Source organism: Physella acuta, unplaced genomic scaffold (genome assembly GCF_028476545.2).
Source record: "Physella acuta isolate Inbredline_101_S28 unplaced genomic scaffold, ASM2847654v3 ptg000476l, whole genome shotgun sequence".
NCBI classification, from domain to species: Eukaryota; Metazoa; Mollusca; class Gastropoda; family Physidae; genus Physella; species Physella acuta.
Window position 1 is genome coordinate 467,773 of NW_026731995.1, and position 26,254 is coordinate 494,026.

Below are 26,254 nucleotides of genomic sequence, written 5' to 3' on the forward strand. Positions count from 1 at the left end.
TCCGTTGCGCTTTTTGTTTGGCGCTTTTTTACGTTGCGGTTCTTTCTGGGAACTATATATATATATATATATATATATATATATATATATATATATATATATATATATATATATATATATATATATACTAGCCGTCCCGGCCAGGCCCTGCTCTGGCTTCTGTGAAAAACCTTTCTGTTAAAGACCGTTACCTTTGTGTTTAGTAAGCATCATAAACCCGGCACAACCAACCAAAACAACAAAACGCAAACAGAACGCTAACACAATTACAAATACAAACGAAAACAAAAACCTAACAACAAACCCAACCACAACCACAAACACCAATACGAACACAAAAAAACAAACAAACGAAAAAGCAAACGAAAACAAACAAAATCCAAACGCAAAACCAACCACAAACACAAACCCAAAGAAAAAAAACACAAACGAAAAAGCAAACGAAAACAAACCAAATCCAAACGCAAAACCAACCACAAACACAAATACAAACACAAACCCAAAGAAAAAAACACAAACGAAAACGAAAAAAGAAAGAACAAAAACGAACCAAATCAAAACGCAACCACTAACGCAAACCCAACCTAAACACAAAGAAAACACTAACGCGAACATAAACGCAAAGTGCTCACAGTCTAGCCCGGGGCAGAATCACCTGTTTCAGCTTAATAATCGACTACAGTACCCCAACTTATTCATAGTCTTTTGCACTCACTTAAACGAACGTAGGTGCCAAACCAAACCAAATGAACAATTATAATACTCCAAGCTTATTCGTAAAATACCTACAACATTTGCACTTGATCAATCCCCGCTAATTATGTAATTATTTTTTTCCCAACACCAAAACAAAGTAATAAAAAGTAAATTTTTTCCACTAATGTAATGTTTTATAAAGGGAAGTAATTGTGTTTTCCTAATTTATCAAAGGGAAGTAAGTGCTAAAGGACTAAATATAAATAATTTTCAGACATAATTAGAACTTTTGTTATTTTTTTAAAATTGTGGTTAATGATCATGCAGACAATTATTACCATCAGTTTGAAAAATGAAAATTATTTACCAACACTTTCAATAGTAATTTTTAACTCATAAATTTAGACTATGAGCACGATAATAGTCTAACACTTAAATCCATCTAAGTATGTCAACGACAAACAAACTTATTTTTACATACAGAATTGAGCTTTATATATTAGATATCTATAATATAAGCGGGCTGGTAGTGTGTCAGTCAGTCATCGCTATAGATTTTGGGACCATAAAAGTAAACATCGCACCATGCTGTGCTTTCATAGAGTAGGGTTTGTTTATATAACGGCATAGAGCTATTTTATAATTGCCACTGTTTTTACTTTTTTTTTGCATAACGTAAAGAGAATATTAAATACACGCACATTGCTAAAACATATTAAAAGGATCAATGTCAAATATCGTTTTCGTTAATATTCCTAGAAAAATGGATACATTTTAATAACATAATAACTGTAGGTTAGAAAAATCTAATTAAACTGATTAGTAATTTTGCCAAGGGAGGTAATTTAAAAATAAATTGAACTCACGCTAAAAATGTGAATGCAAAATCTGCAAGACGGAATAATTGTTGGAATAATATTAGCAAAATGTGAATGCAAATTATGCAGACGTGTAAGAGTACATTATTGTTGGAATATTATAATTAGCATTGATTGATAAAAGGCTATCTTTTATTTATTTTATTTATGAATTTATAATGTGCAATATGGTCGGTAAAACACGGATATTCTAAATACTGCCTTTAATTTATTTTATACACTGAACGTATAGTTTACTAATTATTATTCTATCTTTCGGTTTGCGGACAAGCTAGGGGTTTTATAGCAAGGGGGGGGGGGGTATATGTCCCCGGCCGCCGACCTCAGTGAGCGCCAAAGTGGGTTGGAAAAAATTTGCGGGGGGGGGGGGGGTGGAAATCTAAAGTTTGAGGGCGGTGGGAGGGTGCAAATCGAAAGTTTGAGGGGGGGGGGGGGTGTGCAAATCAAAAGTTTGAGTGGGGGGGGGGGGGGATTTTAAATCAAGAGTGGTGCAAATCGAAAGTCTGAGGGTAGGTACAAATCGAAAGTTTAAGAGGGTAGGGTTGAAATTGAAATTTTGAGGGGAGGGGGTGCAAATCGTAAGTTTGATGGGGGGTCAAATCGAAAGTTTGTCCCCGGGCGCCGGAAATGGTCGCTACGCCTCTGTTTTATAGTCATTCACTGTGTCAGACGCGTTCGCCGGCGATTTGGCGCTACGGGATAGACTGTGAGCATTATGCCTTTATGATTGCATTTAAATTGAGTTTATATTATGAGTGTTGTGTTTGTTTTTTTCGTTTGTGTTTTCTTTTTGCGTTCGTTTGTGTTGTGTTTAGTTTTGTTCTGTTCCCAACTTGGTACATTTAAAATGCAGCTAGTATATATATATATATATATATATATATATATATATATATATATATATATATATATATATATATATATATATATATATATATATATATATATATTACCCTACGAAGAATATCTGGCTAAGGTCCTCCCTGGGTAATTTAAGGCCTACCTAGCTAAGGCTGAATTTGATCTTGATCAAGAAGCTAATTTCTTATTTTGAAACAGTTTTCAGTTTTACCACAAAGTAAAACTGAAACAGTATCAATACTAGAACTACTATCATTATAGTAAAATTCATTGGCCTAGTACGGAAATAAATTATGATAAAATGCCTGTTGCGCATGCGTACAAGGGAATCTCGATTAATTCCGTGATCTACGACTAGAAGTAGTTTATAGATTACAGCTTCCTTTATTTTAATACATGTTTCATTTTGATATATTTCTTATCTAAACATTTTGGGTTGGTATTCGCTGATTAATACTATAATTACAAAATAGTTAGTTTGCATTTTGACTTTGTTTTCCCATGATTCTTTGCTAAGCGCTACAAGCAGCCATTTTCCTACGCTAAACCCGGGGAGCTAGGCGGGCAATTTATTTCCTCAAATACGAATTTATTCTTGAGGAACTGGCGTTCCTTGAATTAAGGAACAATGAGCCAGTATATTCATGTAGCCGAGACTGAGGGCAATGAGCCGATGGAAGTACCTAGTGAAGATGACGGAACCCTTCTTTTGACGACGTTGTCGGCTCAGTTCCCCGGGGCCTGCGGATTGAAATACCGAAATCATGAAACTGGAACACTCCGAGGTATCAGATTATCCGACGGTCGCTTGTATCCACCCGATACAGACTGGGGAAGACAAGTTTACATAGTAGTTTTTCCTAAAGGTATGTTTCTAAGTTACATTTAACAAACTTAAATTAATAAACCAAGTAAATCTGTATTTGTTTATTTTACTTCTGTTTTGACAATTTCCCTCCCCCCTCAGTCGTAGCGCCCCCTGTTCGGACAAGCCCACTTTTCTCTGAATTGATCTAAAAATCTAGACATCTAGAATCTAGACGTCTAGATCTAGATCTAGACCCAAGATTTAGATCCAAGATCTAGTAGTAGTTAGTAGATAAATCCCAAGTTTAAGTTAGTAGCATGACACATTTATTTTTGAGTATTTCATCCCACAACCAATGTTCAATATTATTTGACATATGAGTTGGCTAGAGAAGGTTGATGGCTTTCCCCTGATACCTAAATCTAGGTACTAGGATAAATTTTTAATATTGTTTTTTTAGGGAAACAACTACTACAGTTAAAAGGAGCAGAAAATTACAATAACAGAACAGTTTTCCTTTTTGATGTAGCTCAAATGGTTAAATAGTTATGATTTTTTTTCGTATTAAAAAATGTGATTTTTTTAACATAGGATTTTTTCCAATTTCTGTGATAGAGTTTTTTTAAGCGTTTACTAAAATTGTCCTAGCTTGTAAACCATATGGTCAAATTTGTTATAACTTTGCAATGTCTTTATTTATTATATATGGAAGCATAATAAACAATAAAATTAGAAATTTATGGGCAGAGTTAAACAAAAACAGAAGTAGAACAGGGTACCCCCCCTAATTTTTCATATACAGTGCATTCATACAATCTCAGTTAAAATTTTAACTATTCCAAAAATTAAGCTCAAACTTGCTGAGAATGCTGAGCTATGGATGTGTCAGTTATTACAATCAAAATAATATTCATAACTGAAAAGTTTTTTGTTTTAACTGCTACAAAGCTGATAGATTATGCAATTTCGCAAAACCGAAGTCTTGTTGATGTGAAATGCAACATGATGGCAAATTTGAGTTATTAAGCACTTAAGTCTCAAAATTTGCCTGGCTCTAGATGACTCTATTCTTAAACAGAAACAATCAAAATATGTGTTTCAATCTATCTGTTTGACAAAAAATAAGGGGTGGAACAGGGTACACCCCCTATTTTTAAATTCGAAATTTGTTCATACAATATCAGCTTAGGTCCAAACTATTTGAATCTAAAGCTAAAAACTAACCAGAGTGAAGCTCTGAAATAAGTGTGTTTGATGGTTCTATCTAAATAGTTGACAAATACGCAAAAGATGGTAAAAAGGTAAAACGCTGAGTCATCGACGCGCCTGACATAATTGAAAAACTGAACTAATATATGAAAATAAAAATGATGGCAAATTAGATCTATTAGAAATGTAAGGTCTTTTATTTGTATAAGTGTAATTAACTTGTTAGTCTACTTATATATATACTTTAATTAAAAAGATGTGTTTCTGTCTGTTCATTAGTATTTTACATTTCAGAAGAAGTTCAACATTGGTTTGTTTTAACATGATATAGAATCTAGAACTAGTTCATATCACATATTCCTCTTTACAGTGTTCCCTCATTAGGCCATATAACTGCTTATCATATCGTAGAGATGTGCTGGTTTTTTGAAGTGTAGGTTCTATCTGGAAAAGTAAACAGTACATTATTTGCTTTCACATCAAAATAAATAAAATGGTTTTTCTAGAGACACTAAAATTAAATATTGAACATTTATTGCTATTACCGCACCAAACCTGCCCCCCCCCCCCCCCCCCCCCCCTCTACTCCACTATCTTCAATATCAAAACATCGTTCGCCACTATCGCCGGCGGCAAAACATCGTTCGCCACTATCGCCGGCGGCAAAACATCGTTCGCCACTATCGCCGGCGGCAAAACCATCGTTCGCCACTATCGCCGGCGGCAAATCGCCACTATCGCCGGCGGCAGAACATCGTTCGCCACTATCGCCGGCGGCAAAACATCGTTCGCCACTATTGCCGGCGGAAAAACCATCGTTCGCCACTATCGCCGGCGGCAAATCGCCACTATCACCGGCGGCAGAACATCGTTCGCCACTATCGCCGGCGGCAAAACATCGTTCGCCACTATCGCCGGCGGCAAATCGCCACTATCGCCGGCGGCAGAACATCGTTCGCCACTATCGCCGGCGGCAAAACATCGTTCGCCACTATCGCCGGCGGAAAAAACCATCGTTCGCCACTATCGCCGGCGGCAAATCGCCACTATCGCCGGCGGCAGAACATCGTTCGCCACTATCGCCGGCGGCAAAACATCGTTCGCCACTATCGCCGGCGGCAAATCGCCACTATCGCCGGCGGCAAAACATCGTTCCCCACTATCGCCGGCGGCAAAACATCGTTCGCCACTATCGCCGGCGGCAAAACATCGTTCGCCACTATCGCCGGCGGCAAAACATCGTTCGCCACTATCGCCGGCGGCAAAACATCGTTCGCCACTATCGCCGGCGTCAAAACATAGCTCGCCACATTTTTTTCTATTACCTCCCTTGCCACTTTCGCTTTCATATTGTAAACAAACGAATTTTTTATAGAGGTAGCAAATCTGTGCAGCATATAACTTTTGTGCGCTATGTCCAAACAACTTGATTTTTTGAAACAATAGAGAAAAGTGGTGTAGAATTCATGTAAAGCAATAAAATTCCTGTTTATTATAAAAATAAACAGTAGGGAGTAAATTAAACTTACCTTATTTTCACTGAATCACTCCATCTTGAATAATCCATGCACAAAATTAAAAAAACAATGAAAACGCAAAATGTCCATTTTTTAATGAAAAATCGATAATCGCACGAAAATTGATCGGGCGGTAACACCGAGCGATAAAAATTACGAAACTATAGCACTCGCGTAGCCGCAAATTCTCGGCGTCTGGGTAACGGGGACGAAAAACTCGCCGCGCGGCGTAAAACGAGATGTAATCCTAGTACCTACCTAAATCTGATTTATAAATCATATTTCTCGTAGACCTTCTAGATATATTAGAAGTTGAATAAAACAATTGCAATGGATTATCAGTAGGCCTGAAAAATAAATTGTAGAGCATGTAGGCCTAGTTGTAGTCCTAGGCCTAATGAATAAAAAACTAAATTTTTTGAGGAAACATTCAAAGTAACCACAGCAGCTTTTAAAAATGTGGTTGATTTGTAAAAATAAGAGAACAATAGGAAATAAATTAATTTTCAATTGATAAGAGATGATAGAAAAAAGCTGGCAACTCTTCTCATTTTACTGAAAGGTATCTTAACTATAGAAACTAGACTAATTAGCCTACATTACACTACTGACTACAGGAGTAATAGACTTGTTACAAGTTATAACTATAAACTAGTAAAGCATTGATACTCACTCATTGTGTTGTAATGTAATTTCAGGTTTAGAGACATGAATGGGACGATATTCAGAGTTGAGCAGATTTTTAGGGCTTGGGTTAGGCCTTATATTCTGTCTATAGCCGTTAAATAAGAATTGAAAGAACCTAGCTTAAAATAATTTTTCATTTGCTTATTACAAAATGAAAATGTTAGGCCTATAAATTAAAATATGAGTATGAATAGGCCTATTATAAATAAGACATTTTGATGTAGGCCTATCAATAATAGTTAACACACTAGTAAACTAAGCCAATTTAGCATATATTAACTTTTTGTGCAAAGTCATTATTACTGAAACAAATTACTTGGCTAGTACTTGAACTGTGACCTTCATTAAAACATAATTTTTTTTATTGTAAGTTAAAATTAGCTTTAACTTATCCAAATAAGTAATACAAATTTGAAAATTAATTTTAATTACTATTGTAAAGTGAGATAACTGCTAAGATAAAACATGCTTTCTTGAGGGGGGGTCTGGGACATCGCAATTGGAAATTTTTATTTTCTGGGTTTCATGGCTATATTTGTACACAATCAGTATGCTATGCTTTTTAAATTGATAAAGGGTCAGTATACTAAGTTACAAAACCTGCAATCTAACTAATAATTCATACTTTCAGTTTAAAAAATAACAAAGACGATCATCAATGAAGAAAGCATCAACATTCTATTTTTAGGCATGATATAAAAAAATCTAGCCAAATGATTGGATTCTTGTGCGGCACTCTCTTTCCCATGCATCGTTTTCACCAAAAAAAGATTATAATAAAATGCCATTATTGATGAGTGATCCAGACATGCCTACCGTCCGCCAAAATCTGAACCGTCCCGCCTTTTCACCTAAAAAAGTAATTTGTTCCGTCATTCCGATTTTTACTCAGTTATGTTCCGATTTTTTTTGAGAAAAATAATTAATAAAGCAAGGTAATAAAGTAAATTTTAAAAAGGCAGGGAAGAGCGATTATCTCCCTTTGGAATACGTTTCTGTTTCCTAGTTTACTTACAATATTTACAAGTATTATCTAATACTAGATCTAGCTGGTAGTATATCTACTACTACTAGATCTAGAATTGTAACTAGGTCTACTAGTAGATACTGAAATAGTGAACACTGATCTATCTTGTAAGTTGTAACTTAACTAGTAACTACTATTATGAAGAACTTATTAGTAAGAAGTAACTAGGTCTAGGACTTGTACTAGTTTGATCAATTTTGCTCTTAACAGATAATATATATTACATATGATGAAGCCTTCAGCATTTATTTATATAGCCTAGAACATAGCAAGGCATAAATAATCAAATCAATAATGTTAAGTCAAAGCTAATGTTTTTATTGTGGGGGGGGGTCGCAGGTTACTGGTTAAATTTTAAAAAAAAATGTAAGCTCACATTAAGCAGTATGTAAATGTAGCCTAGAGACTGGTTAATATATATGACTAGAAGCCTACTGTCATTAGAGTAATTTTTAATTATTTTTTTTTTGACTTAGTAAAGTAGCGTCCACGTGTATGTTCCCCTTATTGGCTACAAATTCCTCTTTTTAGGCATGACTGTTCCTACTTTTGGCTGACAGGGGTAGGCATGTCTGAGTGATCATTTACACGTAACACATCTCATAAGCACAATATAAATTACGAGCATACGCTGCTATCTAGTTGTTTTATTTTCTACTTATCAACAATTCATAATTTGTGAATTCGACACTACCCCACCCCCTGCCTTTCCCCCCACCCCGCCCAGTGAAAGCAGCCGTTTACAGACAACAATGAAAATATCAAGCAGAACTTATCCCCCCTTAGTTTCTAATAGTTTAAAAACTAAATTATCTGCCCCTAATAGCCGTCACATATTTGAACCGGCTCTACTATTGTAAACATTTGAGGTGACCATAGCTCACATGACAGGTGGGGATGAGGGTGGTGGCTAAGCTGCGTGGTGTCTTATCCCTTAACGGCGCAGTGAAAGCGAAACTGGTCCCCATTTTAGTAATTTGCTTCCAGCACATGGGCCATGAGATGGCATCAAACCAAACAAACCCGAAAGCTGTGACTAATTTTAGTCAGGTACCCACCAGAACTGGAGACATCCTACAGACTGAAGCCCAGAATCCCAACTTATGACTTTTGGGTTAGCAGTCAAGTGGTTATAGATTAATAACTTTAACCAGTGGTACCCTGAGAAGGGGACAGGGCACCATAAATTTGAGCCATATGTTATTTTTGAAGATGCAAAATTCCATCAAATTTTTTTTATTCCAGGCTAAATGGTGCATTTTTTTTGCATTTTAAGGCAGATAATTCATTTATTTATAGTTTTGCATTTGAACAATGAGATTTAGTGGGGCAAGCAGTGTTATCATTCATCACACTGAATATGCTAAAAGATTTAAAGAAAGCATCTGAGCTTTAATTTAAGTGATTAGCTTTAGTTTGCAAATTGCTGCTATTTAAGATAACGATAAAACTTAGCACATTGGTGTCTGAGATTTTAGGCAACAGAAATAAGCAAGGGAAAAAGGTTATAAAAGGAGTAACTACAAAAAATGACCAATGGACGCGAGCGAGTAAAGTTTCAAAGGTATTCAAGAGGCACGTTAAATACTTTAAAAATCATACACGGTGTAGTTACAATTAATATGGTTATGAAATTCTGTCTGCCTGGTTTCTTTTTTGGACTTTACTATTTTCGGTAACTAAATAAAAAAAAAGCAAATTCAATTTGGTTTTCACGTGTAATGGTAACAAAAACAATGGCATCGTGCTATTCGATAGGCTGCCAAAAATTTTATTGTACACATTGTAAGTGAAAAAAAAGGAAAACTAGGTGTTGGGATGGGTTTAAATTTGCATTGTTATTTAAAAACTTTATCTCCAAAGTTTTGTAAACAAAAAATCTATGATGTGGGGCTGTCAGAAATCGATCACGGAGTTCCTGTACAGCCAATCAATGTTTGTCTTACGAAAGTGAAACATTGGGTTATAACTTAGGCTTGATGAAAATAAATAGAAATGTAGCCTTAAACTCAACAAATTATTTTCAAGTTCTCTGGATTTGCAACTTTTATAACATTGATCTAAAACTATTAAATTTCTGATTTATATTCAGGCTTAAGTTTTTATTTTTTTTATTATTTTTAGTCACTTTGATTGCATAATCTAATAAACAAGTATAACCTAACCAAAATATTTAAATAGTCAATTCCAATTAAAGGGTAAAGAGTTTCCCTTTTAATACTTTTCAGCATTCAGTTGATTCAGGGAAAATATAGTTGTTCTGTTTCATTAGCTCTGCATATACATTAATAAAGGGGTGTGACATTGTTATACATTTATTACATAAGACCTATTTGTTGCTTTAAAAGAACTTCTTTATAAAATGTTTGACTGATTCTTAATAAATTTTCTGTTACTTTTTTGTGCTTCAAATCATAACTGATAATAAATAAATAGAGCGTTTAGTTATAGCACAATTATTACACTATAAATCATATCACTGCTAGTTGCAACATTACAGTATCTCATAAGTGATCAACTATATTAGACCATTGATAATTTAAGCCTTAAACTGATTATTTGTATCTAAACTTTTTTTTTTAAAGTGTTAGCAAAATTTTGCATCTGCTCTAATAATTTTCTTTACTTTACTTTTTTGTAGTTCTTTCCTCTAAAGCATGTAAGTTCAATTTATTAGAGCTGGTATTATCTATATATATACTGCCTATACAAAAAAGCTATCTAAATATAAGTAACTATTTTTTGTTTATACAGGGGAAAAGTTAAAAGAAAACTCAACTCATAGCTCTGAACCTTCACACTGTGTGAAATCTTATAAAAGATTTGAGCGGCAGAAATGTAGTGATCTTATTGTTTTGGGATTACCATGGAAAAGCAGTGAAGAAGACCTTAGAAAGTATTTTCAACAGTTTGGAGAACTTCTTATGGTTCAAGTATGTTTTTTTTTGTTTTATTATTGTAGTTTTTTTTATATAGGCAGACGTGAATATACAAACTCAGTTAAAAGAAAATATTTCCTTCCATGCAGCCCAGGAAAGCAATGTGGAAGATGGTATATTTTCCCCCTCTGCAAATACATAGGACAGGTTTACAAAATGGCACTAATGAGGCTTTTCTGATCCTTTATTTGCAATGTTCTTTATTTACCAGAGGCTATATCAGTATATGCTCAGAATATGCTTATACTGAACTAACTGCTGTGTGTTGATCTGTATCTGATCATTCTGTCTCATTTTAAAATTATGTGATTTTTATTCAATATTAATTTAGTTAATTCTTTACATGTACAATAAATAAAATACTTGGAGTAATCTTTAAAGAACCAAACTATTTAGCTTAACACAGTGAAAAATAATAGTGTATGATGGCCAAAAATGTTAACAAAACTCATAAAAAGCAAATATTAGAATAAATCATTTGAAGTCCATGTCATTTAATCAGCCACCTCAGAAATCTCAACTTAGACCACTGGTTTTATTTTTTGCATATTTTTTACTCAAAAAAATATTGGTTGTCCCTGTGTTCTATTTTTTTTGGTTTGTTTGGCATGATGCATCAAAATTGAAATAAGGGGTCATCCATTTATGACCGACACAACAGTTAAGGATTTTAGACATGCTCAATTAATGTTTTAGAGAAGTTTTTCTTAGAGGGGAGGTAACAATCATTAAAAATTATCACGTCGCTTATACTTATTTGGATAACCTAGTGTAGCTATAAATCCAGTCTTCATGTACACGTTGTGATGGGTTTTTTAAACACAAAGACTGTCATCTTAATTTCACGATTTACATGCAGGATACAAGTTTTATGTTGGTTTTAAAATGTAAGCACTTCAATGTTAAATTAAGCATTTGGATGTCCAAATAGACAGCACATACTTATATATGAAAGTTCATCAACCTAGCTGTAACGGTACTCAAGTTATTATGTTCACAGACATACACACACACTGACAAAATTGAATAACTAGGTTTTTCCTACTTGGGTAGGTGTAAAACTTCGAGATTTGTGAAAAATCTATGTTTGGTTTTTTTTGCACTGTTACAATCATTCCTCTATACTTTGTATTCGAGAGAGTAAATAGTCAGGAATTTAATTTTGGTAGTAAAACTATTTCTGTTAGTTGTTTTGCCCTGTCATTGGCCTTTCTCATGTCACCATATATAATCTATAATATAAGCGGCCACATAGTGTGTCAGTCATAGTGTTAGCGTTTGTGTGTTGCTTTTTTGTTTGCGGTTTTTTTTTTCATTTGTGTTTGCTTTGTCGTTTGTGTTTTATTTGTGGTAGCGTTGTGTTTGAGTTTCTATTTGTGTTTGCGTTGTCTTTGTGTTTTCTTTTGATTGTATTTAGTTTTGTTTGGTTCCCAAGTCAGTACATTTAAAAATTCACCATGGGGGAGCAAGGGTATGCAGCTAGTATATATATAAATTACATACATACTCTTTTATGTTTATTTTTGATTCCATAATTTTTGTGCTGGCTTTATTTTTCAGGTAAAAAAGGATCCTAAAAGTGGTCAATCTAAAGGCTTTGGTTTTGTGAGGTTTGCTGAGTATGAGTCTCAAGTGAAATGCATGTCTCAGAGACACATGATAGATGGAAGATGGTGTGATGTTCGAATTCCTAACTCAAAGGTTTTCATTTTTAAAAATATATAACTTAACCATTACTGGAATAAAATGCCAAGTACTTTTTGTCTTTAAAGTTCTTGTTTGAGGACAATTTAAGTCGTCAGGTATGAGGAAACGGTGGGAAAATGGAATATTGATTAACTTGGTATGAGACTAACAAATTGCTGTTTGGGTCAATAGTTACTTTTAAAATTATCCTCAAGTCATTTGACACCTATTTTTAAAAAATGCAGCTGGCAATTTTTTTTTTACAGTGTTTGTGTCTTATTGTCTTATTTGAAAATAGCTAGTTATTTAATTTTTTGACCATTTAGGAAGGTGCCCAACAGATGATGAATCGGAAGGTATTTGTTGGAAGATGCACAGAGGATATGACAGCAGATGACTTGAGGCAGTACTTCAGCAAGTATGGTGAGGTGGTGGATGTTTTCATCCCAAAACCTTTCAGAGCTTTTGCATTTGTCAGTTTTGCTGACCCAGAAACAGCCCAGGGACTTTGTGGAGAGGACCATATAATCAAAGGAGCAAGTGTACACATTAGTGGGGCAGCACCTAAAGCAAGTGAAAAGTATGTTTTCTAAAAGTTTGATAAGTAGAATATAAACTCCTGTACCATAAGATCCCAGCAGTGTACCAACACATCAGTGCTTTAGTTCTTACAGACTAATATTTGACTAAGAAAACCCCTAGCACCTCATTATTCAGCGCTAGCCGCCCCGGTCTGGCTTTGCACTGGCTTTTGTTAAAAACTTATTTGTAAAGGATCGTGACTTAGGTGTTTATTAAGCTTCATATACCCGATGGTCCTCGGGTTTTGGGAATGTATTAAATTTCCAATTAATGTCTATATTCATGTATAGAAAATATATATAACCCTGAGCCACTACTAACCATAAACATAAATGCATGTAAACACATAAACCTTCTCCCCTCCTCACACTTCTACATCTAAAATTAAACCGGGAGTGATCTCCCCTAAACTTTCTTGAATATTCTTATATAACACTGCAGGGGATGGCAACTCGGGATATAGACATGATTTTTAATCCATTTTTAATTACTTAAACTTTTTAAAATAGAATAAAATCTCGTAGAAAAAAAGAATGGGGCACCAAGTAAACTCCAAACAATATGTGTATAATAGTGCGGAATATTATTAGTACTTTGTAAATTTACATTTTTTATTGCTGAGAAATGGGAAATAGCGTAAATTACTACTTCCAGTAAACAGAAATAAAATTTTACTTACATGAAATTACTTTGATCTATCTGAAATAGTACTCAGGCTATAGATTTTTTGAAAAATTGAAAGTAGAATAAGTTCCGGTTACCGGAAATTGCTACAAATTGAACTGCAAATTGAACTACAAATTTGATATAATACTTATATATGAAATTTCAATAAGTTCCAACACAAAAGAACAAAACAAATATAAAATACAAAAAACATAAACCCTAACCCTCAACCATGAACATTAACAAAAACAGAAACTAATCCCCACCTCAACCGAAAAACATAAATACTCTTCCCTCCCCGCACTTCTACGCCTAGAACTCAAACATAAACCCTAACTTTCACTACAACCTCAAAACAAACACAAAGACACAAAATTCTTAAACATGAGCATTAGCATAAATCAACCCTCACCAAAACCTCATCCAGAAATATTAACTTAAGCACCAACACCTATTTCTATACATGTACCTAACCTATTCCTAACATATCCTTGAGCTACCCCCACCCGGGTCTCTCTCTCAAGATGATGAGCGAGTAATTGATTGGGTGTGATGTCCTGATAGGCAGGGATGTTTACGGGGGGGGGGGGGGGAATGAGCGGTAGTAATTAACAGGTTGTTATTGTCAACCTTCAGACACTAATTTCCTCGTCTATTTTCTCTCGCCACACGTCTGTAAACTGACCGCATCACTTCCAAGAATATGATGCTATGAATGGACTGCCCCTTTAACTATCTCCTGTTCAAATTAACAGACCCCTATCTTTCAGTTAACATAAAAGGAATGCGACTTATCTGAATTTTAGCGCAAATCAGATTTTTCCTTTTCAGCTGCAATTTTCCTCAGCTGATTTTATTTTTGCTAATTTTTTCTGCTGATTTTCAATTTTTGTCGATTTTTTAACGAAGTTTTAAAAATTAGGAGAAAAAAATGGAAATGACCTTTACGGAAATGACCAACATGTACATTCCACATTTGTATTTAAAAATCGAGAATTACACTACTTAGGCAGACACTTGAATATGCACATTTCTTTTCAATTGGACGATTTCTGCTAGGTCTGATGGTGCTAGATTAAGATTAAATGTAGGTCAAGATTCTGAATTATAACAGATTTACGAATTTTTCAGAATGCTAATTTTTTGATACAGCCTAATTTATCCATCGGTATTTTAACCCACCTGAATCTACAGTTTCTCTTTGATTCTATTCGATTTCGCAATCTCAAATTCATATTGAAATCCTTGCAAATGGTGACTGAGGAATAGACTAACCCGACTCTACTTGTAGCAACTGTGGCTCTTGTGACCTCACCATGACCCCAAGTACATCTTTGGTACAGCTTGTGGGGAAAAATAAAAATTACGTCTCAGGTGATCTCAAATAGTAGATCCTGCAATAATTATGCTAGCCTATAGGCCTACAGATTTAAAAAAAACTGAACTCAACGTGACTCCAACCTTTATGGATTGAGGGAAACAACCAAATTAACATTTTTTTGTAAAGTAATCTTAGATTGGTTAATTCCTTTTAATTCAGAATATTTTGGGGAACAGTAAGGCCCCCCCCCCCCCCCCCCCCCCCCACCAAAGCCGATACTTAACCATCTCAGTACCTTTAGCAGCTAATAACTTGCTTTCAGTGCCAAATAAAAGGAATAAACTGTGTTAGCTTTGTAACTCACTGAATTTAAAACTTCATTAAAATTAATCTTTTCTCATACCATAACAAAAACAACTGATAATTGCAGAGAAATGACAATATTTTAATCAAAATACTATACAAATAATTTCTAGTTCACAACCAAATTTATAATTTATTGGCAATATCTTTCAACATCAGTGACAAGAAAAGCGAATGCTATATGACTTCACATTAAAAAAAAAAAAACTTTTTATACTAATTGAAAGTAGTATATTGTCCTGTTTATTAATGGATTCTTTAAAAACTGAGTTAGAAGTTGAAAATGGCATGTTTACCGTCAGTTTCTGCCATAACGCAACTGAGGCATAAGAACTGGAAAGCCATAATGCAACTGAGAGGGTTAACTCTGTGGCAGAAACCTTCCCAGGATTATTCTTAACTACTGTTTAAAGTTTCACTCTGTATAGTGAACTGTAGAGTGACACATAAAAGATCCACAGAAAGACACAGACATTTTTTATATATAGAAAAAATTTCTTTCCCTTCCCCCTCGTCTTCTCTCTCTTTCTCTCCCCCTTCCCCACCTCTCTTAGGCTGCTAGTGTGTGTTTGTGTACCCCATCCATTTGTACAGATATCAATTCCTAATTTATAGGATCAAATTCAACATAGGAAACTTCAGTTTGAAACTTTTAAAACTTCATTAACAGTTTTTGATGACTAAAGATGGTTTAACATTTGTTCTTGTGAGCTGAATTATGTTTGTTGTTCCAGATATGACAGACGAATGGTACCCAATCATGGCCATGTTGCTTATCAGGGTTCCTGGGGACCAGGGAGGGGAGGAAACCCAAGTCATACAAGTAGTAACATGGGAGTTGCTGGGGGCCTAGGCAACAATATGAGCATAGGCAATTTAGGACTTGGTGCTTTGCAGGTGAGTCGTTGTTTTGCTCCACACAACTTCTTTTTTTTATGTTATGAAAGAATTTGCCAGTCAATTATTCCAGAGCTTATCGAGTGTTTTGATTTTTTGAGAATATGGTAATGTGAAGGCTTTTCCTGGCTTTTATTTCCCTAACTTTGGGAGAATTAACAATAGTAACCATTAGGTCCTGTAGTTTCTGAGTATTTTGAGATATGTTGTGTACTTCTCAAAGATAGTTTACTTGGATTTTTATGTGTTAAGTTAACTTTTTTTTTTTGACATCAGTACATTGCATTACCAAAATGCAATAGCAGTTTAAAAATTAAACATTAACTCTACTTTAACCTATAACTCCTATGCCACAATACATTTCACACTTCTCCATTTTATGGCTTTTTTTTTAAATTTCACAATTTAAAAAAGATAAATTTAATCAAAGAAAAAAAGATACATATAAAAAATGTAAGTAAAATGGAGTATACATTTAATAAAATATATCTTATTGCATTTAGCTTAACCCTCTGCTGTCCTTGTTGTTTTTTTTAAATCAAATGTTTCTAGCACTGTAGTAAAAACTAATGTACAAAAAACTGCATCCATTTTTGTCTGAATTAATTTAAAAAAAAATTAAATTTGTTCCTTTGCATTGCCCTATGACTATGGCAAGAAAATAATTTGGCACCTGGACAGTAATGTGTTAACAAAAATAAAATAATTCACTCTGCACAGATATACCTTTATTCATATGGCCATAGCAAAACGGATTATCAAATTTCTCTTCACAACAAAACCTATTCTGGTGGGCTTTTACTGCCCTCATGTCTTTATGTGTACATGTTTGTGCATATATGTATACATATATATACACAAAGAAATACACTACTGAAACAGAGAAGTCACTGTTATTTGTGATTACCAATTCTTCTAATGACCTAAAGAATTGAATAATACTTCCAATATTTTCAGTTATCTGCATCATAAATGTTGATGATTGCAATAAGCAGTGGCTACTATGTGTCTGAACATGAGGACAGCAGAAGCTAATGTTCTGTGTGATTCCACATGAAACTTCTCCCATTTTTTGTTAAGCCTTTGGTTTGGTCTTATTTCTCAGCTCAATCATGCTATGCTGGCTGCGGCCCAGGCTGTCCTGAGCAGTCAGACAGGATGGGGACCATTAGGCCTTACTCATCAAAGTGGAGGTGCAACCACCAACGGGGACCCCATAGTTGTGGCCACTACCACTGCTGCTCCTCATAGCATGAGTACATCATATGCCCCAGCCCCAATGGGCACCTCTAATGGTGCTGTAGTTACTGGTGCTGGTGGTGGCAACAACAGTTTTTTAGGTTGGGGTAGCCAGACTGCTGAGATGCCACCAGCTCCACATACTGTAGCCACCAGTCAGGTACCCAGCTGGGGTTCTATGCCAGCTAAAGCAGGCTCAGGCTGGAATTGATCTACTAGACAGTGATACAAGTGTGGATGAGATCTACCTGCTGGCATGTATGTTTGTTTGTGGAACTAAGTGAATTCACAGAATGAAATACTTTTATTGAATGGAAATATTTTTTTTTATCAATGTTGTCTAAGCAGTGTTTCAAATGTTTGTGTGAGTGTTGTCTTTTTCAGTCTGTCTTGAAGCTATAGTGATAAGAGAAATTTTTTCAGTCAAGTTTGTGAAATTAACAGCAGTAAGAATATGTTGAATCACTGCTCTGGTAACGTTTTCACATACTAGAAATGATTTGTTTTAATTTTGATTACTGTTGTAAAAAACTATTCTGATTTTAGTCAGGGAGACCATTTCTAACAACAAATTGTTACTTTCTCATACATAGTTTGATGCAGGTGTGGTTAACATTGTATATGGAACATGGGAGCTAAATGATTTAGTGAGTTGGAAAGTTTTGACTGTTATCATTACCAACACAACCAGAAGCAGATTGCTTCTTGTATAAAAATGTACGTTTTAGTGCATATACTAAAGCTGCCACCTTTTGGTGGCATGTAAAATGAGTATAAGAATGCGTACGTTTTCTAGAGCTGGAGGTGCTAGAAGAAACTGTGTTTTTTTTAAAGATGATCATTTGAAGGTTCTCAAAGTGAATATCATTTGTACATCCATCCCCCTGTTGCAGCAGGCTTATTGTTGGTGTGTTAAGTTATTGGATGTCCTGGTGCTGTACACATGGCTGGCTAGAGGTGTGTGATCCACAGACTTGTGTGGTTATCTCATGAATGGGCTCTACCCAGATATGCTTCAGGAGTTGTAAATAGTCTTGTGATGTATGAGAGAAAGCTTAGCTTTTTTTTTTAAACAAGGAAACAACAGGTAACCTGTAACTTAAAAGAAATAACTAGTATAAATTATCTGTAATTTGAGGATGTCACAGCTGACAGAACATTACCGTTATATATATTTGTACCCTTCTTTCTCTATATATTTTAACTTTCTTTTTTTAACTACTGGTTTGTGATAGTTTTTTTTTAATTAAAAAAAAACAGCCAATTTTTCTAAAGGGTTGCCGATGTATTAGTTATGTAAGTACCAATTTTCTATTATGTACAATTGGATTGGTTATGTTGCTTGCAGTGGAGATTGTGTGAATTTTTGTATAATTAAAACTCATATAACTTAAAGGTGTTAAGTTTTTTTAAGGAAATGAGACAAGTTATTTGATAGACTGAAAAAAATAGCACAAAATGTCAAATCCAAAAAATTGCTATCTGGTTTAAACTGATTTTTTAATCTCAGATTACTATCTGGCTTGCATATCTGTGTAAGTGTATATTGATTGGTTAGCACTTTGTACGTTCAATATTCAACTCTGTAAAACAGAATGATCTATATGTATATAGTGGAGTCGATACATGTGTATCCGAACGTCCATAGTGACTGTATTGGGGAACAAATGGATGACTTGATCAGATGAACAATTGAACTTATGTAAATAACTTAAGTGTGAAAGGTGGAAAGCTCTTTTTGTTTTGGTCCTTCTGCTAAAAAATTTTTCCTATATCATATTGGTCATCTATGTGAGTAAAACCTGCAGTGTGTGCATGGAGGCCTCCCAAGAGCAGTCCATTAGATGGATGACCATGGCAGGGATTCCTATTTTAATTACAATATGTGATTAGATGGATGAATTCTTTGGTTAATGTATGGATACACATCTCTGATATAAGGCTGCTAATTTTGTTCTCTCATCCAATGTTTTTAGTGCACGGTGTCTGCCTGTTCTAGTAAATATTAGAGTAGATTGATGCATGACTACAGTATATCAGTTTTGTCCTGAAACAATCTGTAACTACTGTTGTATGGTGGTTTTTTTTTTTTTTTTGACTTCATTTGCTACTCAAGCTTGAAACAGCCACTTAAGTGTTTGCTCAGCTTATCAGAAATCAAATACTGTAGTATGGGTTTACTATACAAGATGAAGCCAGAATCCCAATATTTTAAAAAAGTGTGTTTCAACTCTTAATAGTTACTTCATTTTTTAATTATTTGTGTTTAAGGATAGAGATTCTGTAATTATTTTTAAATTGACCAATAATTGGACTGTATGGATTTTCATTTCTCCTGAATTTTTGTTTTTTTTTTTACTTATTGGTTTGGACTATTGGATTGATTTTTTTCCCAAATGAATATAAACTTTATGTTTTGAAAGTGAATGAAAGATTAAAGCCTAATAAAGAGAAGAATAAATGGGGAACATTAGCTTAGGTCACTTAATTCTTACTCCCATGTATGATTCAGCAAATGAAACCATCTACCATCATTCTTTTCTCCTCTTTCTTGGGCTCATTTTGTGTTTCTAATTGAAGTACAGAGTTAATAAAAACATGAAGTCTAAAAGGTTTTGTTACCATTGAAAATTGTAGTAGCTGCTTGTTTATTTTTGTCTGAAGGTGAATTATTACAGCGTATCACTTGACTTAAAGTATGTAACAATTTATGGCTTATTTTCATTTCCGTTCATTGCAAAATCAATCCGACGACCATCAGTATTTAAAATTATTGGCATTTTTAGATTTTTAAGCTGTAATGTCACTTGACTTTGCAATGTGAGTCTGATATTGTCATCTGCAGAACTTGAAGAATTGGTGTGCAGCTTGTTCTGTGGCTCTTGATCAAGTTTCTTATAATGGCCACGGCTGGGTGGATAATGCATTAACTGCTTCAAGGTTTGTTTTGGGTTTGACTCTGAGAGGTTGATACTGGACAGTCCATTATTGTCCATAAGAGGAGTTTCTAACAGGTCAGCACGTGGAGAAGTGTAATATCTTGGGAGAACTGAGGCATCATTAGTACTGGGTAGAGGTTCATATGTTGGCTGAAGTTGTGTTCTCATACGAGGATAGCCTTTAGAATTGTAGGTTCTTGAGCTAAATTTAGAATGGTGTCTGTTGTCTACAGGTGTGTTCCATGTGTGTGTATGACCTTGATGCACACTTGGGAGGGCAGGCATGTGTTTGGTGTGTTGCTTATAATACTTGGGTTGGTATTGACTTGAAAACTGACCAGTGGCTGGCAGGTAGTACCTTGGCTGCTCCAATTGTTGGGGAGGGAGCTGGTCAATTCTAGGCCTGTACTTGGTTGGTCTGTACCGCGAGTCTCTCTGTGCTGGCATGTGAGAAACTTTGGAAGGCGGGCTGTTGTGTTGATTGACTGCTGATTGAGGAAAATAGGCAGAGAATGTTGTGGAGTCCTCATGGGGTGCTGTGTTGCCTGAAGAAATGTGGTCATAAATTTTGGGCTTGAGTTGACCCAGCTTGTGAGGTGGCTGTAGGCTCTTAGATCCAGGCTCTCTTCTGCTAGATGGTTTTTCTAAAACAAGGTCCAAGTCTTGTTTCTCAGAGAGGGAGCCTTCAATTCGTCTGATTTCATCGGCTAGTTTCTGTACATATGACACATCCTTATCAGATATGAAATCTGATAAACCATGCCGTACTGTGTAGAATTGAGAAATGACATGTTTGGCTAGTTTGACAGCATCAAAGTTTATGTCTAAAGTCTGGGCTAAAGATTCCAAGCTGGGAAACATCCCTATAGCTTGCCTAAACAGGTCTGGCAATGAATGAATGGATTCACTTGCTTTTCTGTCTAGCTGTGTGTCTGATTGCTCATTAGGTTTATTCTTGTCAGAGCTTGGCATAGCTTTGAGGGAGCGCATGAGATGCTCTCTGAGCGCTTCTCTTTTGTTTCTGCTTGAATCAGCCGGGAGAACTGTGCCACTGGCTTTAGGGCTTGCTTGTAAGTTACCAACTTGTTTTATTGCAGGGAAAAATTCAGCTGGGCTGTGGTTGGATGGCTGGTAAACTTGGTCAGGAACTTTGTGGCCCCCACCTGAGAGATCTGTGAGAACATTTTGTTGTCCAGGGTTTGGTGTGGCAGGTGTTTGTACCTGGGGTGGGTAGGGCTGAAGGTGCACCACAATAGGCTGGACAGGGTTTTCTACCTCAACTGAGGCTTGGTTTCCAAAACCATTGTTAGAAAATTGAGGGGTTCCAAAACCATTGTTAGAAAATTGAGGGGTTCCAAAACCATTGTTAGAAAATTGAGGGGTTCCAAAACCATTGTTAGAAAATTGAGGGGTTCCAAAACCATTGTTAGAAAATGGAGGGGTTCCAAAACCATTGTTAGAAAATTGAGGTTGAGGATTTCCAAAAGCTCCGCTGAATCCAAACTGGTTAGTGTTAGGATATGGAAAAAAATTTGTTTGCTGTGGAAACCCATTGAAGGCGCCTGTATTTCCAAAGTTAGGAGCAGCATTAAAAAATGCTGGACCTTGGTTAACTGGCTGATATCCCCCATCATTGAAGGGTACTGGTGCCAGAGCTGCATTACCATTTAGACCCAGAATTCCAGCACCCCCAACACCCCCTCCAAACTGTGGCAACAAAGCACCCAGAAGGCTGACCAAACCTGGCCTTTTACTACGGGGTGCAGCTTCGGTTGTTGTGCTGGTTGGTAGAGGCGTGGTGGTTGTCTCCAAAGGCTTGCTGGTTGTTCGCCTTGAGCCACTTCTCTGTCGATTACATCTCACTTCTGAGCTCGGCTTGCAAACCTAGATGAAATCACAATAGCCAGTCAACAGCAAGTGCTCAGGAAGATATTCACCTCACCTTCAACATTTGCATTTTTTTCTATTGTAAATAAAGTTACCTGATCAACATATTGAACTGGATATTGTAAATAAAGTTACCTGATCAACATATTGAACTGGATAAATAAAGTTACCTGATCAACATATTGAACTGGATAAATAAAGTTACCTGATCAACATATTGAACTGGATAAATAAAGTTACCTGATCAACATATTGAACTGGATAAATATAGTTACCTGATCAACAAATTGAACTGGATAAATAAAGTTACCTGATCACTAGTGTCAAATCGCTGGCCTCTCCTGCAACGCCTCAGCTCCCCCACATAGTCCGTGCACTCATAGTAACTCGCACAGTTCTCATCAGCTGCATTCACTTCTCTCCCTTGGCTCACTTGGCAGTCATATGTGCTGTCCTGACCAGCAACTGATACAGGCATACACTCAAATTACAGCAATAGTGGCTGGGCATATATATCAAGGTAAAAATACAAAAAGTAGCAGAGCATAGTTCTGCTCTAAAAATGTAATATTAGTTATTAGCAGAAGTGGTTGTCCATTAATCATGGCATCAAATGCATAAAGGAGGAAGGATGTTATGGTTTTTTGTGAGTGCTGGTGATAATGAGAATAATGGTCAAATCAAACAACAGTAAACTTAATATAAATAGGTAATTTTAAACAAAATAAAAATAAATTTTAAAATTAATAACATAACGCAGAACTCAAATACTGGGCCACACTAGAGAGCATGGACTAAAAAAAAATTACTAAAGGAGTAAAACAAAGTGTCATGGCAATCAGAAAAACAAGTTAAACAACTTTACTTAGTTTTAGCAATCCGATAAAACTTTGCACAGTATACACTAGACCAGTGGTTTTTAACCTTTTTAACTGGTTTCATATGTGCATTCACCTGAACCCTTCTTAATAGTTCTATCACTCGAACTAAAAAAATCTGTGAGTCTGGTGTGTGTCTTGACCTATGCCAAACCCCTGAGACTGATTCACTTTCACCAAACCCCTGGGGTTCGATCGAACCCTGGTTAAGAACCACCACACTATATTTATAGTACTTGCACCAAATCTAATTACATTAAACATCTTATTTTAATTTCTGTAGTAAACCTAGGTTAATAAAAAAAAAAGAAAAGTAAATTTTCCACACATTTCATTAGATCTGAAACATTCAGCAACTTTAAAAAGAAAACTTCTTCCTGATCTGCATATATTATTTCTAATAACAGGATTAATGTTAAAAAAAGGTAATTGGTAGTTTTAGGTACTTTAAAATTGGCTGAGGTGAGAAATCTGATAAAAGGTGACTTAATTAATATGGCCTGCCTTAATACAAGTATATTGTGATAAATCTGTGTCAAATATAATACATAATTGAATAATAAACAAAATGCAATATCTAAATATATCAATATAGGCCAGAAATCAACTTTATACAGCAGTGTTTGAGAGCAAGATGTTCTATAATAGTATATGAACAGCAGCCAACTGTAAATTACAGTGGTTTCTCCCCCCCCGAATCTCTAACAATAATTTTACCAAAAAAAAAAACAACTTAAGATTGATGCGAATGAGTGTGGTTGCATCTGGTGAAAAAATGTTAATTAGCGCAATTTCCATACGGACAATTGTGATTATTAACTCGTCATTTCTGGATGGATGAATGGACGTATGAATGAATGGATGGATATGTGTCCGCAGCTTTAAGTGGTATCTCCTCCTCAACAAAGCGAGGACTAGTTCCAAAAGCAAATATGTTAAGCAAGTTCCAAGGATGATTGTGGGCCAAAAAAATTCCTGGAATTCCTTCCTGGATTTCCCGGAAAAGCCAAAAAACCTCGAACAAATGCAGTTTTTGCTCCATATCTCGGCAACCAGACCACTTAGCGACTTGAAACATTTACCAATCGATTCCTGCCATAATTTAGAACAATATTGCCGAAGAAAGTTTTCAAAAATATCCTTTCGTTCGGTCACAAATTTTTAAAAAAAATTATTTAAACTGAGCATCGTGTAGGCCTAGGATGATATTTTAAACTGAGCATCTTGTAGGCCTACTTGTTAAAATAAAACTATTTCCGTTGATATAGGTTAATATAGTTGTCTTTTTTTTTTACTTATTAATTCAAACGTTATTTTTGTACCCTATTAATTTATTTATAATTTATATGAGAGTGATAGGGAGTTACAATTACAAGGTTTTGTTTCGCTAGGCCTAATCATTTTTTCACATTTAAAAAAAAATTAAGTAAGGAAATTGCGCTTAAATTGTCACTAGACTTTTTATTAACTTGTTTTTTACTTCTTATTGAAAAGTTGTAATAAAATTGTTTAAAAACGGTAACAGGTGCATGAATTATTTTTGTAACTCTTAAAACATGTTTATATATATATATATATATATATATATATATATATATATATATATATATATATATATTATATATTATTATGGTAATCTATCGTTTTAGGTCCGTAAAATCGGCCGAGGCTAGTATTAATACTAGAAAAAATCTAGTAATGCGCGAAAAAGTTGTCCCTTTGTTAAGGGCAGTTAAGGCTTTATTAGAAGTATAATATATTGTGATCTAGAATCTAGATTCTATTTGTGTCAAATATTATAGATAACTGAATAATAAACCAAGATCAATGGCTAAGTATACTATATTAGGCCTACTGTTAAAAATTTTGTTTGCGCATTTTAGAACTCACCCTGTAAACAAAGTCCGCACAATATAAGAAGCAAAAAATAAATCATCTTCCTCAGCAAGAAAGTAGAAAATCGAGGCCTAACCACAGGTGACATGAGTACACTAACAAACTGAAGAGGCCAAATTTATACTAACCATTAAACATGACATTTTTGTTCGGTTCAAATAAAAAAGTCTTTGGAAATTTGCTAACAAATTTTTTTGCGCCATATTCTCGGAACGATACAAAGTGGGAATCGAACATTCTTTACAAAAGCACGTAAACTTAGACAAGTGAAACGCCTTGTTTTGTTTTAATTATGAGCGTAGAGTGATTTCCCTTGTCACGTACCGTAGGTAAAGATCTTTTTATGGTTCGCTAGGGTGTTCGCATCTACGTCACGCGGTCTGTTTGGTATTCATTTTCCAGGAAGGATTGGGGTTGCAAACAATAGATCTGTATTTATAAAGATGAATAGTGAAACAGTGCAAAGAAATTTCAAGACAGTTTTGAGTTTCGTATGTTGTAAGACTCTCTATACATAATACTGCATATGACTATGCATTTATGTATTTGAGACATGAATTCCGTTGAAAAGGGGGGGGGGGGGGGGGGGGGCGGACCGGACGTCAACCCTTCTCCGAACAAAATAGAGAAATACATAATTTACATAGAAAATATATATTTAACCAGTGACCCCTCCAACGGAGCAAAATATCTGAAAGAAACAGTTCAGTTTGTGGGAGACTCAATGTGTAGAAACTAAATTATGGATGACATTTTTCAAGGGTAGTAGCCTACTACTAGTACAGGAACTTTGGATGTGCAGAGTAGTAGAGTTTTAAATTATTTCTCGGATTAATAACAATGTTAAAAATAAACAACAACCGTTCAAATGTTGTTTTAGAAAGCGTTTTGAGCCTCATGAATCTTTTTACAACTGTAAAGTAGTAATTATTAACGCTATTTCCGATTTCTCAAAAAACGCATGTGAATGTATAAAATACTAATAGTATTCCGCACTATTATGCACATTTTATTTGGCGTTCACTTGGTGTGCAGTTTTTTGCGAGATTTTATTCTATTTTAAAACTCCGACTAACTGACTTGGGTATCGATTTGATTACCGTAGGGCAGGGCCGGGTGCCCAAGCGGCTGTCAGCTGCCCGTATACTCTCTACTCCACCAATTCTTACTGAGTGATTTTATCCTGTTTAATGTTTTTCTTTACAGTAGATCTACAATATATTGTATGAGTTTTAAAAATAAAATAATTATTAATATTGTGCATGGAACAGAAGAGCC

The 26,254-nt window shown here is 35.1% G+C and overlaps 2 protein-coding genes across 4 annotated transcripts; one reads left to right on the forward strand and one right to left on the reverse strand.

The window, feature by feature from the left end:
• The first annotated feature begins 2,779 nt into the window (after positions 1-2,779).
• LOC131943987 (TAR DNA-binding protein 43) lies at positions 2,780-18,771 on the forward strand. 2 transcript variants are annotated; one of them, XM_059304413.1, is made up of 6 exons: positions 2,780-3,301; positions 10,438-10,616; positions 12,183-12,323; positions 12,635-12,888; positions 15,975-16,137; positions 17,218-17,530. In XM_059304413.1, exons 1-6 carry the CDS (start codon positions 3,064-3,066, stop codon positions 17,386-17,388), a joined length of 1,146 nt encoding a protein of 381 aa, XP_059160396.1. In that variant the 5' UTR covers positions 2,780-3,063; the 3' UTR covers positions 17,389-17,530. The 2 variants fall into 2 exon arrangements, with proteins under 2 accessions (XP_059160396.1, XP_059160395.1); XM_059304412.1 differs by having other exon boundaries at positions 2,781-3,301; positions 17,243-18,771.
• A 1,302-nt stretch (positions 18,772-20,073) lies between these two features.
• Positions 20,074-25,267, reverse strand: LOC131943988 (uncharacterized). 2 transcript variants are annotated; one of them, XM_059304414.1, is made up of 3 exons: positions 25,105-25,267; positions 22,513-22,667; positions 20,074-22,199 (listed from the first exon to the last, which is right to left on the reverse strand). In XM_059304414.1, the coding sequence occupies exons 1-3, from the start codon at positions 25,211-25,213 to the stop codon at positions 20,085-20,087; spliced, it is 2,379 nt and encodes a 792-aa protein (XP_059160397.1). In that variant the 5' UTR covers positions 25,214-25,267; the 3' UTR covers positions 20,074-20,084. The 2 variants fall into 2 exon arrangements, with proteins under 2 accessions (XP_059160397.1, XP_059160398.1); XM_059304415.1 differs by having other exon boundaries at positions 24,971-25,234.
• Between the last annotated feature and the right edge of the window lie 987 nt (positions 25,268-26,254).

Excerpts from the sequence above, each read along its gene's own strand:
- LOC131943987 (XM_059304412.1), top strand. The coding sequence starts at position 3,064 with ATGAGCCAGTATATTCATGTAGCCGAGACTGAGGGCAATGAGCCGATG. Across the intron at positions 3,302-10,437 it reads CATAGTAGTTTTTCCTAAAG|GGGAAAAGTTAAAAGAAAAC; the intron begins GTATGTTTCTAA and ends TTGTTTATACAG. Across the intron at positions 12,889-15,974 it reads GCACCTAAAGCAAGTGAAAA|ATATGACAGACGAATGGTAC; the intron begins GTATGTTTTCTA and ends TTGTTGTTCCAG.
- LOC131943988 (XM_059304414.1), bottom strand. The coding sequence starts at position 25,213 with ATGTTCGATTCCCACTTTGTATCGTTCCGAGAATATGGCGCAAAAAAA. Across the intron at positions 22,668-25,104 it reads CAAAAATGTCATGTTTAATG|TTGCTGGTCAGGACAGCACA; the intron begins GTTAGTATAAAT and ends TGCCTGTATCAG. Across the intron at positions 22,200-22,512 it reads GATTTGACACTAGTGATCAG|GTTTGCAAGCCGAGCTCAGA; the intron begins GTAACTTTATTT and ends GATTTCATCTAG.